This window comes from Triturus cristatus, chromosome 10 (assembly GCF_964204655.1).
Source record: "Triturus cristatus chromosome 10, aTriCri1.1, whole genome shotgun sequence".
In the NCBI taxonomy this organism is placed as follows: domain Eukaryota; kingdom Metazoa; phylum Chordata; class Amphibia; order Caudata; family Salamandridae; genus Triturus; species Triturus cristatus.
Window position 1 is genome coordinate 1,089,859,315 of NC_140593.1, and position 15,587 is coordinate 1,089,874,901.

Consider the following 15,587-nt stretch of genomic DNA (forward strand, 5'->3'; position numbering starts at 1 on the left):
AAAAAAGGAAAAAAGAACCCGAAGATGGCGCCCCAAAGGTGGGACTTCCGCAGGAAGCACGACGACGTCACGGGAGGTGCACCAAATGGTGGGTCGTCGCCGCCCACCTGGGCTACAAAAAAAAGAAAAAAAAAAACTAAGAAAAGACTACGAATCCGGACCCAACCACAAGATCGCGGAATAATGCACAGCATAGTGAATCCAGAAAGATCTTCAAGCTGCAAAACTACACCGACAGGTAAACTATTCGTTCCACACCAAAAACTACGTCTCTCCCCAACGCTGCTCACACAGAACCATGGAGAGATAAGACACCCAGATCCAGCACAACTGAATCTAGCAATTTGGCTCCTAAAATCCTAGAGTTCGGTTACCTCAACCTTCCACCCGACTGTATGAACATTATTACCGAAGACAGACGCCCCACTACAAGGGCTTGCTATGCAGCTAAATGGAAAAGATTAGTAATTTACTGCAATAACATAATTGACCCGCTAGATGCTTCAATTAAAAACATTTGCTATTTGCTGGATCTACAAAGCTGAAATCTGGCATATTCATCTATAAGACTACATCTGGCCACCCTTGCCACCTACCTACAAAACGGACAACATTTGTCATTGTTTAGAGTACCTGCTATCAAAGCCTTTATGGAAGGCCTTAAAAGGATAATTCCACCAATCCTGCCACCCTCTCCAGTGTGGAACCTAAACATTGTTCTTACTAGACTCATGGGTCCCCCATTTGAGCCGTTACACAAATGTGAATTACTATTCCTTACATGGAAAGTAGCTATACTTGTCACAATCACCGCTCTCAAGTATTCATGCTCCATGGCATTCTTGGGGAACATTCCCCTAGAAGACCTCTGTAAGGCAGCAACATTGTCTACTACACACACCTTCACCAAACACTATTGTGTAGATGTGAAAGCAAAGCAACAAGCTTCTGTAGGCCAGGCTGTTCTTAAGACACTTTTTCAAACAACTGTAACCAATACAGGCGACCACCGCTAGGGGGACACTGCTGTACAGTCTATGCACAGTGTGAATTCTGCAGCTCATATGCCTTGAACGGAAAATGCTACTTACCAGTATGCTTCTGTTCTTGGCATGTAGTTTGCAGAGATTCACACACCCACCCACATCCCCGGAACTTGCATCTGTTCCAGTATTATCTTACTGGGATACATTCACATGGACATCGTTTCTGTTTCTTACAAACTCCATTTCCCATCATGGCGAAAAACAATCTGAGGATGGAGTTGATGCCCATTCGCACTATCGTCCAAGGGAGGAGTCACCTATCTTGTGACTACAAAAGACTTCTTCCAAGACAACAACAAGGTGCAAGCATCCGCGCCCAACACCAGATGGCAATCTATGCACAAAGTGTGAATCTCTGCAGCTCTGCATGCGAAGAACAGATGCATACTGGTAAGTAGCATTTTCCATATACACATGCACACACATGCACGCACACATACACACCTTTTTTTTGCAGGCTGCCTGTTTTGTTGCAGAACAAAGTGAAGTCAACATGGCACACATCCCTGTGTGCTATACCTACAACCCACTGCCCTGGCGTAGATCAGCCAACCCTCTAGCTGGGTGCACTATACCAGTGGTGAGGGTACATGTGCATGAGCTTTGTACACCTACAGTGTCTATGCCAATTCTTAGACATTGTAAGTGTAGTAATGACATTAAGTGTATATGGTGTTGGGAGTTTGTCATTACGAACCCCACAGTACCATAATGGCTTTACTGAAATCTGGGAAGTTTGGTATCACACTTCCCAGCACGTTAAGCCCATACTGATGTCAGTGTGGGATTTAATGAAAAAGATATACACAGAGGGCGTCTTAGAGATGCCCATGAATAGCGACCTAACTCGTGTCCAGGCTGAGTGGCTGCTCACCAGCTGCCACCACCAGACAGGTTTCTGGACCCCTGGGTCGAGAGCCTGCTGCGCTCAAGGGTCTGAAACAATGCACAACCTGGGACGAGGTGCCAATCCTCCTCTCCCAGGATGGGCAGCGTCCACGAAGCGGAAGCTTCAAAGGCTTGCCGCCTTTGTGAGCTTCCCCAGGCCTTTTGCTTCTTCCAGCAACTGGCCCCCACCGGTTCTGACCCCCACTTTGGGCAGGAAAACCAAGTGAGGAAGGGAGGTGTGCCCACTTTGCCAACCCCACCCCTCAGGTGGGGGAGGAGAGGTGAAGCACAACTCAGTCCCCACCATCTTGCAGATGGGGCTACCCAGCCAACCAGAGGGATGCATATGCCTCCCTCCCACTGGAGGGTGGCTTAATAGGGTGTGTACCCACCCCAAGGAAGGGACCCATTGGTCCCAAACTTTACCTGTAACGCCCCTAAATCTAGTATTTAGGGGCACTCCTGAACCTTGCCTCCTCAGAGAAATACTGACTAAGAAAAGAAGCGAAGAATCCCAGTGTGTCCTGCAGCCAGCAACCTCAAGAACCCCGAGGACCTGCCCTGCCTCCCACAGAAAACTGTCTCCCGTGAGCACTGGATTTGCTCACCCACAGACTCTGGCTTCGGCCTAATCTACGAGTCTGCACCACTCTGCACCTGACTCCCCTGTCCCGAGTGGCCCAACACCTCGAGGCGGCCTCCCCTGTGATCCTGACCTGAGATCTAGTGATCTCTGACCTGCCTCGACCATCTCCACGATGCCTGCTGTCTTTCTGGAGTTTCCCCGCGACCGGAGCTGGTAAGAAAACACAACGTCGAAAAACACCCCTGTACCCAAAGTACCACCGCCTTGGGTGGCTCAACTGACTGTGTCCCAGCATCCCAACTTACCTCTCATACTGGTGGTCACCCCCAGAATATCTTCGACCCCGAGCATGCTGTCTTGGTCAAAACCAAACCATCCCCATTGAAACCAACAGGGCACCCGACACACTAACAGCACCCTGCACCCAGCCGCCCACTGCGCTGCTGCGGGTGTCCTTTGGGTGCTAACTCTGATTCTCCCTTTGCCCTAAGTCGAACACCAGGAGCTTTGCTCCCACAACCTTGTGGCCTGCTCGTGAGCAGCCACCAACCGGAGGCCCCTTACCCTTTTGGATATCATTGGACCTCAGGACTGCACCCGGCTGCCTTAGTGCCACTGGAGGTGCTTCAAGAGTTCATCCTTGACCCTGGGGAACCCTTGTTCTAACCCCAGAAACTCAACCCCAAAGACAGAGTACTTGCCTGTTAACCTATTAACTTAATTTCTCTCCATGGGAATACATTGACTGCTTTTCCTTGAAAAATGTTCTAACTGAAAATGAATCTGAAAAGTAATTTTGACTCACCTGTATTTCAATCACTGTATTTGAACCTGCTTTCAATTGTAAAACACTGCAAGATTTTGCAAAGTATTTATTTCACTTACCTGTGCCAGGGTTGGCTTGGTTCTAGAAATAAAATAACTTAATATTTTTATACAAATAAAACTGGTCTGAGTTCTGTCTTTGAGTACGATACATTATTTGCTGATTGAGTGTGTACAACAAATGTTTAACACTACCCTCTGATAAAGCCTTATTGCTACCTCATTTTGGTATAGTATATACAGAGCCAGCTTCCTACAACCCCATACTAGTAGACCATTCAAACCCAAGCAAGGTGCCCAGAAATGTCATGGCATCCACCACAATCTGTCAATGTGCCCCTTAGTCCTCTGCCTCCCTTCACCTCCACCGGCAAAACTCCTTTACAGTGCCCTTAGTGAAGTGCAGCTATCCGGTTGGAGGCAGGATCTCAATTCTTCCCAGGTTGGCAGACCATTACAAGGGACTGGTGGGTTCTGCAGATAGTATGGAAGGGGTTCTCCTTGGCTTTCATTGCCACTGTGCTGCACTTAACACAGTCTCCAGAGCTGCTGACGGAGGGTCATCTGTGCGTGTTACTGCAAAAAGTGCAAGCCCTTTTGGCTGAATGTGCTGTTGAGGGTGCCTGTGCCCAAAGTAGGTTGTGATTATTTCCACATCTTACTTGAGCTATAGAAGTACTGAGGCCTTCCTTCTATTTTTAATCTCGCCCTCTCTACACCTTACTTGGGAAGAAAAAATTAGATGTTCACACTGGCCCAGTATTGGCAGCCCACGATCTTGGAGACAATTGTGCAGTTAGACCTGCAGAACACCTATGTTTGAGGCATATGTGGCTGTAGATGCTCATGCTTTACATACTCCTGCCTTCTAGTTTTGGGTCCGGATGTGTGCAAGTTTTTCTTGGGTCTTTCGAGTTACGAGGTAAGGTGACTCCTCCGCTTAGTAATAGTGCGCATGGGCATTGACTCCATTGTTTTTGGTTTTATTTCCTCTCTGCCTTCTGTTTTGAACGTGTATTATGGCGCTCTAGTTAGAGACCGTTTTAGGAAACCTTTTGGTGCCTAATGCACTCTACCCTCCTCTGTATTATTTTGAATGCATTCTTTTTCCCCTCGTATCAAAGTTCGGATTACTTTACTTTGTCGGTTCTGCACGTTTTGCTGGTGGCCTTCGGACCATTCGAGCTACCCTTTAGTCGTACTGCTCCATCGATGATACTCTGCTGATGGAATGGACTCAGTTTAGATTCTGCCCCTAGTGCTAATCCAAGTACCTGTGGGCAGAAGTTCACGAGGTCTGCAATCTGTGCTTTTCCTTCCTAGCATAGAGAAGATTGAGGCCTGTTGATAATTTTGATCAAAAAAGACCCTGCAGGACAGTCTTGCATGATGCAGAGAAATGCAAAGATGTGAAATCGAACACACGTCAGATATCTTTGGCTCCCACCACTCCGGTTCTGATAAGTAAAACCGGTTTGGTTCTGTAAACTTCGGCACCGAAACCAAAATCTGCTCCTGCTACACTCCCAGAGACTATTTTGAAAACAAAGTAGGAGACAATCTATCTGAAACACAAACTGATCCATAGCCATCCGGAGTCTGGTTGCTGCTTGGTAGAAGGCACTGATGCAGTCTCAGTAGTTCCACACGAGAAGCTTCACCTCAATCCTTATCTGCTCACTATGCCATGGTGAAATCAGACATCCAAACCCAAATGAGCTGAAGCTTGCAATTTGGCTCCTGAAGTCATAGAATTCGGGTACCTAAATTTGCCCCCAGAATTTATGATAATTAAGGAAGTACGTAAGCATATCACTAGATTGTTATGCAGCCAAATGGAAGATTTGTTTTTTACTGCCCTAACCGAAATATTAATCCACGCAATGCAACTGTTAACATTGTTACCTTTTTGCATTTACTGCGCTCTGGCCTTGCTTACACTTCCATACGTTTACATGTTACAGCAGTGGCTGGCTATCTACACAACAGGCTACACATCTTTCAAAGGGCCGGTTAATAACGCTTTCGTGGAAGGCCTTAGAGTAATAACCATCCAGAGTCCCACCTGCAATCACATGGAATCTCCGTATTATTCTTACAAGAGTTATGGGTTCACCATTTGAACCATTACACAATTGCCCTCTCCAATTTCTATCATGGAAGGTTGTTTTCTTAATTGCTATCACTTCACCAAGGCATGCCAGTGAGCTCCAGGCACTAACTTTAGAATAACCTTTTTTTTCCAGCTACACTGGGATAGGGTGGTCCTTCGTACCAACCCAAAATTCCTTCCAAAAGTAGGGTCTCCTTTCCACATTAACCAATCGGTTGAACTCCCCGTTTTCTTCCCTCAACCAGATTCTGTGGCAGAAAGAGCTCCACATACACTAGATATCAAAAGGGCATTCATGTATTATAGAGATAGAGGAAAAAAAAGACTTTAACAAAACAACTTTGTTGCTTTTGCACCCCCTCATAAGGGAAACCCAAATTTCTAAATCCAGCATTTCGAGATTTATTGTTAAATGTATTCAAACATGCTATAGCTAAGCTAACTTCAGCCATATGCCCTAGAGCACGCTACTTGCAAAATAGGGGCATCTATGGCTTTCTTGAGCAACATCCCCATAGCTGACATTTGTAAAGCAGCTGGAAGTTCCACACCATACAATTTCACTAAGCACTATTGTGTGGATGTTCTGGCATTCCAACAAGCTAATGTAGGACAGGTGGTGCTATGTCCACTTTTACACAGCCACACATGCCTCGAACGGGTGTTGCGTACCCTGTTAGCATCTGTTCTGCCATGTAGTGCTGTAGATTCATATGCGCCCAGCCTCCTAGACACAGATGGTCGTTGCAGTTCTTATCTATACTTTCATATGCATAGACCTCTTTACTGGTGCATACTTGTACTCCATGCACACTATTATCAAGAGGAGGAGTCCCTTTACCTTGTGATACGAAAGACCTTCTTCGAAACAATTTGCACACATCACGACCCAACGCTAGATGGCAGGGGTATGCAAAGCATGTGAATCTAAAGCTCTACATGCTAAGAATAGATGCTTACAGGGTAAGTAACATAATCCTTCCATATACTACTCCTGCAGGCCCATCGTGATTACCTGCTGCTCTTGGTGGGGGCAGAAGCATTTTTAGTTTGCTATTTTTCTTGTCTCATCAGTGCCACTCGCGTGTCCATGAAAGTGATGGCGTTTTGGTAGCACACCTTCGGTGGTCAGGGATCTCAGTCTTTCCCTACCATGACTGTTAAAGGTGGGTTAACCCCAGGCAGCCATCAACTTCCTCCAGATTACTGCGAACCTCCTGTCAATCCTTGGAGTTCACTATTAACATGCCAAAGTCACACTTGACTCCTCGTCAGACGCTTCTTTCATTAGAGCCAACTGGGGCCTGGTTCAGTTTCAGGCCCCCCCCCCCCCCCCCCCCCCCCAAAAAAAAAAGGATAGGGTGCACCTTCAAGCTATGATCATTCAGCCTCTGTTCTGGATTTCTGTTAGGTTGACTGAGTCTCCTGGGGCTGATTGCCTCCTGCATCCTGCTGGTCACGTATGCCAGGTGGCATATTCAGATCCCACTGCAGAACCTGGAGTCTGTCGAATCAACATTAAGGTGACCTGTAAATGATCTACTGTGATGGCTACTGGTCTGTGATTGGGTCAGCGGCAGACCCCTATCCCTAGCAGAGTTGACTGTCACTTTTGGGTTGTGGCGGCCACCTGGGTGAGGCGGAGATCAGATGCCTCTGGTTTCCAGCCAGGCTTGGCCCCATATTAACTTCATGGAGGAGTGCCATATGCATGACATTGAAAGACTTCCTTCTGTCCATCAAAGGGAGGCTGGTGTAGGGGCTTAAAGAGAACACCACTTGGACCAAGTGCCAGGAGTCACTACACCGCTTGAAATGACTGTACCATCAAGGCATGTTCCTAGTGGTGAAATACCTGGCATGATCTGTGAGAATCTTGGTGGACGAGCACAGCTGTCAAATGAGTTGTCCCGTATATTTAGTACGCTATACTATGGCGTCACGCTCTTTGCCAGGGATGAGGGGCCTGTAGTCAAACCTTCATCAAGGCCGTCTTTGGCTTACTTGCCTACACGATTCCCTGGAGACCGCATCTTGATGCAAAGACCATGATGCAATAGTATAGAGTCCTAAATAGAGAAGGCCACTCATTTGTAACAGTATGTATATTAGGTGCATGTGCATGGCAAGCGACCCAGTGTTTCCGTATCAGAGGATCTAGAGAAGTGGTACTATTGGGACTAGGTTCCCGGTAAGTCCTGAAGAGCCAATAGGGTAACGGCTTGAAACATGTTGACTGCTTATTTCTGAAGCAAACGGACTCATAAGTCCGTTCCTTCAGTCATAACTCCTGATTTTAACCTTACCGGCTAGGGGCGGGAATAACACATTTGTCCTACTAGTCAGGCATTTTTAACTCTATTTTCCATTTCCCCCCCCCCCCCTCACCTTACTATCATTATCATTTAACACACCAATAAGTGCTCCTGCTTAATAGCTAAGTCGTAGCACTCCTCAATCCATAGAGGATAGGGATGAATCCCAATGATGAAGCATGCCACCAAGGGGCTACCCTGGTGGGTGAGGAGTCTCTAGGGGGAAAAAAGTTTTTTTCCTACTGAGCGATCACAGGGGAATCTCGCTGTATCCGACACTCCAACTCCCTGGGCAGGTTTTCTTCTAATCTTTTGGTTTTTGTGTGAAACGCATCTGTAAGGAGGATAAACCTAGCCTCTACTTCCCCCATTTGTTTGTAGCATCTGCTATACACCACCACCTTCCCAGACAAATTGGTTCTGTAGTTGTGAGCATTCTTCTTAATAAAAGTTGTAACGCTGTTCCACGTCGGTCAAACCATCTCCTTGTCTGCGTTCTATGCTCAGCCGTACCCTTTTAGGGAGGAGAAGAGACTCTATCGCTTGGTTCCCAAAAGAGAACTGAGCTTTTACATTGATCATACCAGGGAACAGTGGAGGGACTGTCAACTCATTGTAGGGTTTGCTGGAGCGAATAAAGGCATGGCTGTGCATATACAGTCCATCTCTTGCTGGATTGCACGCTACATAAAGATCTGCTACACACTGACAAAAAAGTCTCCAAGTTAGGCTAGCTCATTCGATCAGGTCAAAAGCTGCTAGCACCCGGAGTGCCTGTCCTGGACATCTACCAGGCGGCTAAGCGGTTGTCACTTCATACGTTCCCAAAGCACTGTATGAACAGCCAGATTAGCTGTGAAGAGCTTTATGCCTGCTCTGCCGTACAGGACTTGGTTTGAGCCCATTGAAAGACCCACTTCCTAATGGAGACATATAAACGCACATTTCTCACCTTCTGAACAGATACCAGAGTAGTGCTTATCAGAAGAACAGTTACTTACCTTCGTTAATGCCTTTTCTGGTAGAGACTAACTGCAGATCCCTCACTGACCCTGCCATCCTCCTGGTTCTTTGAATTGGTCTCTATCCCATTAATCAGATCCCAAGTTTAGAAATCTACCCACTGCTCAAAGCCAATTCACTGTTGTGGCTCTGCGTCTGGGCATGGACTGACTCAAAAGCAACTGACTAAGCTTGTGGTTTTGGTGCATATATAGGCCCGGGTGGGGAATGCCTTCAAGCAGAGCCACACAGTGCCACCTTCCAGCGTCATAGTACAGCTCAAGTTTCCCAACCAGTCTGGGGAATGTTCAAAAGATGAGTAATCTGCAGTTAGATATCCCTACTAGATACGTTACTGCATTTTCTTACACTTCTTCACTCCATGCCTTTTTGCACAAACACAATCTTACACCCGTCCAATTAGTAAAAACCTTCCTAATCTGACCTTTGAACATTTTCTTGTGCTCTTTATCTAGCTACCTAACCAGGTCTTGTCATGATTTCATTTCAAACCCACACACTCCTGTAATTGCTTCAAGGTACCTTTTTCAGAAAACATTGAAGGTTTGTCATTCATAGTGTGCCAGTCTGACCCTCAGACATGTATGCAAACTATGGTTTAAGGCATCTCATAAACAGGGCTACCAAGAGGAGGTGAAACATGTTTTCTTCCAGTGAATGTTTAGATTTTACCAAAATTGCACTCACTGTAAATATCAGACTATTTTCCAATTCTCACACAATTGCAGTGCAATTTCAAACACCTCAATCACTTTAATTCAGTAAAATCAATAAACTGTTGTATGTGTTCCAGGAAATAGGGTGGAAATAAAACTTCCATCCAAAGGGAAATGGTTCTTCAATTCACTACACTATTACATGCACACGAAGCTAGGCTTTTGACCAGCAATGCCCTAACTTGGAATCAGTACAGTTTACCCTTGTGCACAGAGTAAAAAACTACTATTCCTAATTGGCACTCCTTCACAACTAGATAATTAGGGATCTCATTACTTATTTTTAAACTTGGAGAGCCACTTTAAATCTTCATCAGACTGTCCTCTAACTAGAGTTTCTCCACAAATCTAAAACCTTCAAATAAATGCACGTCAGCAAAAATCATCAATTTCAGTACCGCGCATGACACCACAATAGCACAACATAAAACAGATGCAATCACCAAAACATACTATACTTTGCTAAGCACACAACCCAAATCCTAATATTACTCCCCAAATAAAACCTCTGTACTCTGTCAATACTTCAAAAACACCAGATATAATGGGATGATTCTTGCAATACGTCTATCTCTTAGCAAACACTCTGGTAGCATTCCAACACCTCCTCTTTAGCTCTCAATAGCACCTCAGATTATATCCAGCCCAAATGCTCTAAGTGGTATGGGGTGAGCCCAGATGTAAAACCAAGCTATCCTGGACTGAAGAGCCCCCATCAGACTGACAGCGGTTTTGATTGCTTGTGTTCCTGATAAGAGTACCAGTCTCAGCAGTTCGGGCTAGACTGTTCCTATTGGAGCAGGGTCAAGAACGATTGGCATATGACTGTCTAGTCTGAGTTAGCATGGTGGACAAAAGAGCGATGGGTCTGAATGCTAGCCTGAGCTGTTGCACGTGATTAGACTTTGCAAGCATTTTGTTTGTTTAATACTCCAAAACCTCTGGACTCTCCAATTCCTTGACCATCTATTTGCTTAATAATTAGCATGTTCCCTGTATGGGCCACCAAACCGGCGCTCAAATCCAGATAGTCCTGTTCTTGCTAATGACAATCTGAGCAGCTCATAGACTTAGTCCAAGGTTGTTGATAAACTGCACACAAGATTACACAAGACTATCAAAGTTATTGCCTTATTTAAAAAAAAAAAGTTTCATTGCAGAAAAAGTAGGGAATAAATCAAATTAGCAAGCCGACTAATGTAAGTTGTCTCCAAAGAAAAACTCAAAGATCACAGGGCAGAGAAAAAAAAGGCCTCAGCAACTGTTTCTGCTACTAAAGCCTCTAAGCAAAAGTCTGTAAAGTCAAAGCCTGTAAGCAACGTTCTTAAAGCGGAAAATCTGACTCCTCTCCAAATAGCATGTTCTTTTATGATGTACAGAAATAAAAGGAACACCCTTGACAACATATTAGATGGAACCAATGTTTCAACCATAACTGCCAATCAAACATTTAATTTCTATTCCATCGCTGCAACACCTACTCCTATTACAGCCTATTGGTCAGGGTAGTGCATAATTTAGTAATTTCCTGCATTATGAAACATAAGAATGCAATAGCTTGTTTTAACTATAGTGCAGTTTGGCTAAGCTTCCTTGAGAAATCCAACAGAAGCGACCTCTTGAATATACTTTCTACTGGAGGAAAGTGAACATTTGTATTAGAACAAAGACCATAGTTAAAGGAGTAATTTTTTAAGTCTCTACACAAGCTCGAGGACACAAAGTAAACCCTTTGTTTTCTTCAGTAATGGAGAATGATTTTCAGCGCAGGTGGCAGTGGTCTAGCTAGCTATTGCGCACCTAAATTAAGCATTATTTTCGAATAGATTAAAGCTCTAAAACTTGCAAAATTTGTCTAAGGAAATTGTTTATAAAATGGGTAAAGCATTTGGTAAGATGTGCCATAAACACTGATACTGCATTGTATGACTCATTTTGGCCTGTTCAGCTTGCAAAAGATGGTTAACCATATCTATTAAATATCTCCACCACGAGGGTTATTGTTATTTAGCGACTGTCATAATTTCCACCCCTTTCTGCACTACTCGCAGTAAGGGCCTAGTGCTGATAATTTTCTGAGTGAACTGAATTGCATTATGCCAAATTTCAAGTAATTTTGTGTTACATGTAATTAGGTTTTCCCATGCCTAGTTGGGTTGACTCGGTTGTAACAGCATTTAATCTAAAACTTGGGACTCAGCCCATTCTACTTTAGCCAGTTACTGGTAGTGGCTTAGAGTTTGCAGTGAAATCATAGTTTAAGGGATCCTAAACATGCATACATTTTTCCACTGACTGGTTGCCATTAATGAGCCTGATCATCGCAATCACTGCGATTTTTTTTTTTTTTTTTTTTTTTTGATTTTTTTTTATTTATTTTTAAAATTATTTTTATTTTGTCCATGGAGTCTTTCTCAAGAACATTTGGTTCTTGGTGCACAAGTCATGGAGTTTAATTCTAGGAACGAAATGGGTCAGGCCAGGTTCTGCACATCTCCCTTGGGATAAATCACATATCTAGGTAAGTAACTTGTTTATATCCAATTCATGAAAAATGTAATGACCATATTGTTAATGGGTACTTCTCACCAACTGTTATTTTAATGGTAGATTCTTCTCATTGCTAGCATTACAAGTTTGTTGTTTTTCTCTTACTCTGATTGGTTGTTGCAGCTTGTCAGTATAGGTTCCCCCTATGGCTACGGGCGAGACCACCAGTCAGAGTTTCTGCTGATTGTGTCAAGGGAAGTGAAAGGGGAGGAGACGAGTTTCCAGAAATGCAGCAGTGAGGTGTGTCCCACTTTTCCATTCACTTCCCTCTTACACTGCCATGCATGGCTTTCTTGTATTCCTGCTTTCATCACTGCTTTTCATTCATTTTTATACCACTGGTATATCACCAAATTTGTACTGAAAGCCATCAATTTTTATGTTGCTTTTTGATATTAAGTGATTTATTTAGCTGGTTTAGAATAATTAGCCTTGTTAAAGTAGTTCATAACTGCATTTATAAACGAGGGTTGTACACCTAAAACAATAATTGGCAAAGCAGCAAGGCTGGTGTTGACCACCTCCCTTTTTCGCCTTGTCGAGGCCTAATTTGTTTGGTCGAAGTGTCTAAAAAATAAATAAAATGTGCGGTAGCTACTGTGGGGCAGCTACTGGGCCATCACCAATATAAAAAGTGCATTCATATGTCGACGAAATGAAATGGGCACTCTTTGTTTAATTTACCGATCTGACCACAAACATCACTTACCAGTAAAGTGTGGTTAAAGATAAAGTAGTTCCCTAGTTGTGAGCAGTGGAAGGACACAAGTCAGCCTATCAAAGGATGGCAAAGGGTCTTTGTTCAAGGGGAGGGGCAGACACAAGAAGAGAAAAGTAAGTCATTGAATAAAAAGCAAGAAAATGAGTGGCAAAAATACTAAGGGAAACCATGGGCAGGCTATAAATTCACTACGTTTTTCATATGGTCCACAAAAGGCTTTTGGGGACCATCACTGATGTTGAAAAGTATGTTGTTAAATTTCAGTGCATAGTTGGGTGAACTTCTCATGCACTTTGTCACTGCAGTAGTGACCCACTGCTTCCATGTGTTTTTTTTAAAGCAAGTCTTTTAATAGAGACAAACTGGATGCTTTTTCCCTTAACTATCACCATCATGTGGCACTGTCTTCAGTGGTTTCACACTAGACATTTCATCCTGTTCAGGTCTTTGCCAAATATGATGCAATTACTATTGGATACAACTAAGATGTACTGTAGTGTAGAGGTGTATGCCCAGTTTTTTATTAAAAATATCACTTGCTACTCTTGTTTTGAGCATTTGAATGCCTTGTTCACCGGAGACCCATTTAGACAGATGAAGGCAAGGGAATGTAGTAAAGTGACTTTTCAAAACTGCATTATTTTGTATTCGTTTGGGAGCCAGGATTAACACTGTACTCGCGTCAAACAGCTGTCGTTGAAACATGGACCAGCTTTAGTAAACAGCGTCTAATGTTTTCACCGCAAAAACATTAAAGTATGTCTACTGATGCATAGGACTGTTTTCTGACTGGACTTTAGCCCAAAAAAATAGCCAAACCCTACAGGGAACACAAGGTGGGGTAGGCGACTGGAGTAAATATTTAGAAAGCAAGAGTAAAATGGGAAACCTGTTCAAGATATCTAAATTACTCGGGCACATGTGGAATCAAGGTCTGTTTGGTGGTATATGCTTCAGGCCTGATTATTTGTGCCAACACTTCTTGTACATGATCTCTAATAATCAGTAGTTTAGTTACTTTCTTCTCTCCTGACACCTTGAACATATAGTGAATTTAAAGAATGCCGCATCATGCTACATTGAGGGGAGTAGAGCAAGTCTCTCCCAGTTAAAGATTGGAGTTGTGGTGTTCTCTTCCCAGTGGAGCAGTTTTGCTTTCTGAGCTGCGAAATGCCTAGCAGTGAACTTTTAGGAAGCTTTAAGTTTAAAATTAAACTTGTGTAATTCTGGGAGCAGAGATAGAATTGAGTGTTACACCCGAATTCCATAAACATGACGTCCAAAATGCACAAAAGGAGATGTGTAAGTATGTGGCTGAACACCCAACACAGTACCTACAGCAGCTTTCAACCTTAACCATGAATGCTGTACGTTACGCAGCATGATCTCTAAATTGAAGTCTTTAACCCACCCACCAGCAAAAAACATCAAGTGTAGTCCGTTTTGTGTACTGTTTGAGAGCGCTCAAACTATGCTAGACTCTAATTTGTAATGGAATACTCTAAATCAGGGTGAGAAGGAAACAGTTCTTATTGTTGGGAGGCTTTACCAATGTTAGAATGAGTGCCACGTCAATAGCTAGTCATGAAGGAATACTTGCATGGCAGTGTTGTAGGAATATTATACTATTTTTGCTATTGCACCTGTAGGCAGTGACAATACCTTGTTATTCCCAAGCCAGTCATGTTTCCTTCTACTATGCGCACTAAGCATACTCTCATTTTACATGTTATTGTTCATAGTCTACTTATTGATCTGTGTTAGCTGAGATGTGTTGGGCACAGAGGCTGACCACTCCCCCATCACTCGGCACTCTCAATGACCTGTAAGTAGCCAATGATTGGTCATAGGTCATAAACCCATCAGCCAGTCCCCTGTAGCCAAGACCTTTTTTTCTATTTTACAAGAATGTTATGTATAATATGCTTTAAATGGCTTTCAGTCACCTTTCGTCACCCATGGATCTGCCATTCCCTTTTGCTATGTCCCGCTACAGACCACAGCATTGGGCAATGGTTCAGCCTACTTGGTGGTTAACGTCACTTTGAGTGACTGCAGTTTGCTTTTCACAAGTTGCACACAAGGAGTTCCCTTTAGTGCTAGTGTTGCCTGATGTGTTGATAGAATGCATTTGAAGTGAGCACGGGGCACTTAATAACTTTCAGTTCCTGACTCCTTCCAATGCTGTTGTAAATTGCTTTTAAAGTGGACATGGGCTATTTCACAGCATACCATATTGTGTTCTTGGACTCAATCACCAATGGGTTTTTGATCAGCTTTGGCTAGGGGGAAAAAACGTCATGGTTAAGTTGCAGCACACTTGCAACAGTTTTATTTAAATATAGGTTGGGTGCAATTTGGGCTTTAGTTTCCAATATTTTAGTGTGAACCCTTTCCTTTCTTCTTTCCATCTGTTCTGTCTTTTACTTTCTTTCTGTCAATTCTACCTTTTTTCTTTCCACCTTACCTTCTTTCTTGTTTGTTTCCTTTTTTCAGTTTTTGCCTTTTTCCTTATTTCGTTCAGCCTTTTCTTTTGCCTTTCCTTTTTTTCACCTTCCCTTTTTTCTTTCATGTATACTTTTCCTTAATTGTTAAGATTTCCTTATCCTTTTTTGCCTTTTTTCTCTCCTTGTTACCTTTATTTACTTTTTTCTTTTCTTTCCTTTCGCTTTTGCCTCTTCATTCCTCTTTTGCCTAATTTTTCTGTTTTTCATTCCTTTCCTTATTTTTCCCTCCATTTCTTTGTTTGCATTAATTCCCTTTACTTCTTTTTTGCTTCATTTCTTTACTTTTTTGCCTTTTTA

At 43.4% G+C, this 15,587-nt stretch overlaps 1 protein-coding gene across 4 annotated transcripts in view; it reads left to right on the forward strand.

The window, feature by feature from the left end:
• Window positions 1–15,587, forward strand: part of KCTD5 (potassium channel tetramerization domain containing 5) — a 370,201-nt gene that overhangs the window by 229,369 nt on the left and 125,245 nt on the right. For 2 of the 4 annotated variants that reach the window (XM_085629273.1, XM_085629272.1), the window contains exon 5: window positions 12,186–12,302. The exons of the other annotated variants lie outside the window; for them this stretch is intronic. In XM_085629273.1, the coding sequence (XP_085485399.1) occupies window positions 12,186–12,302 (117 nt within the window). The remainder of the gene's footprint in view (window positions 1–12,185; window positions 12,303–15,587) is intronic. 4 annotated transcript variants of the gene reach the window in all.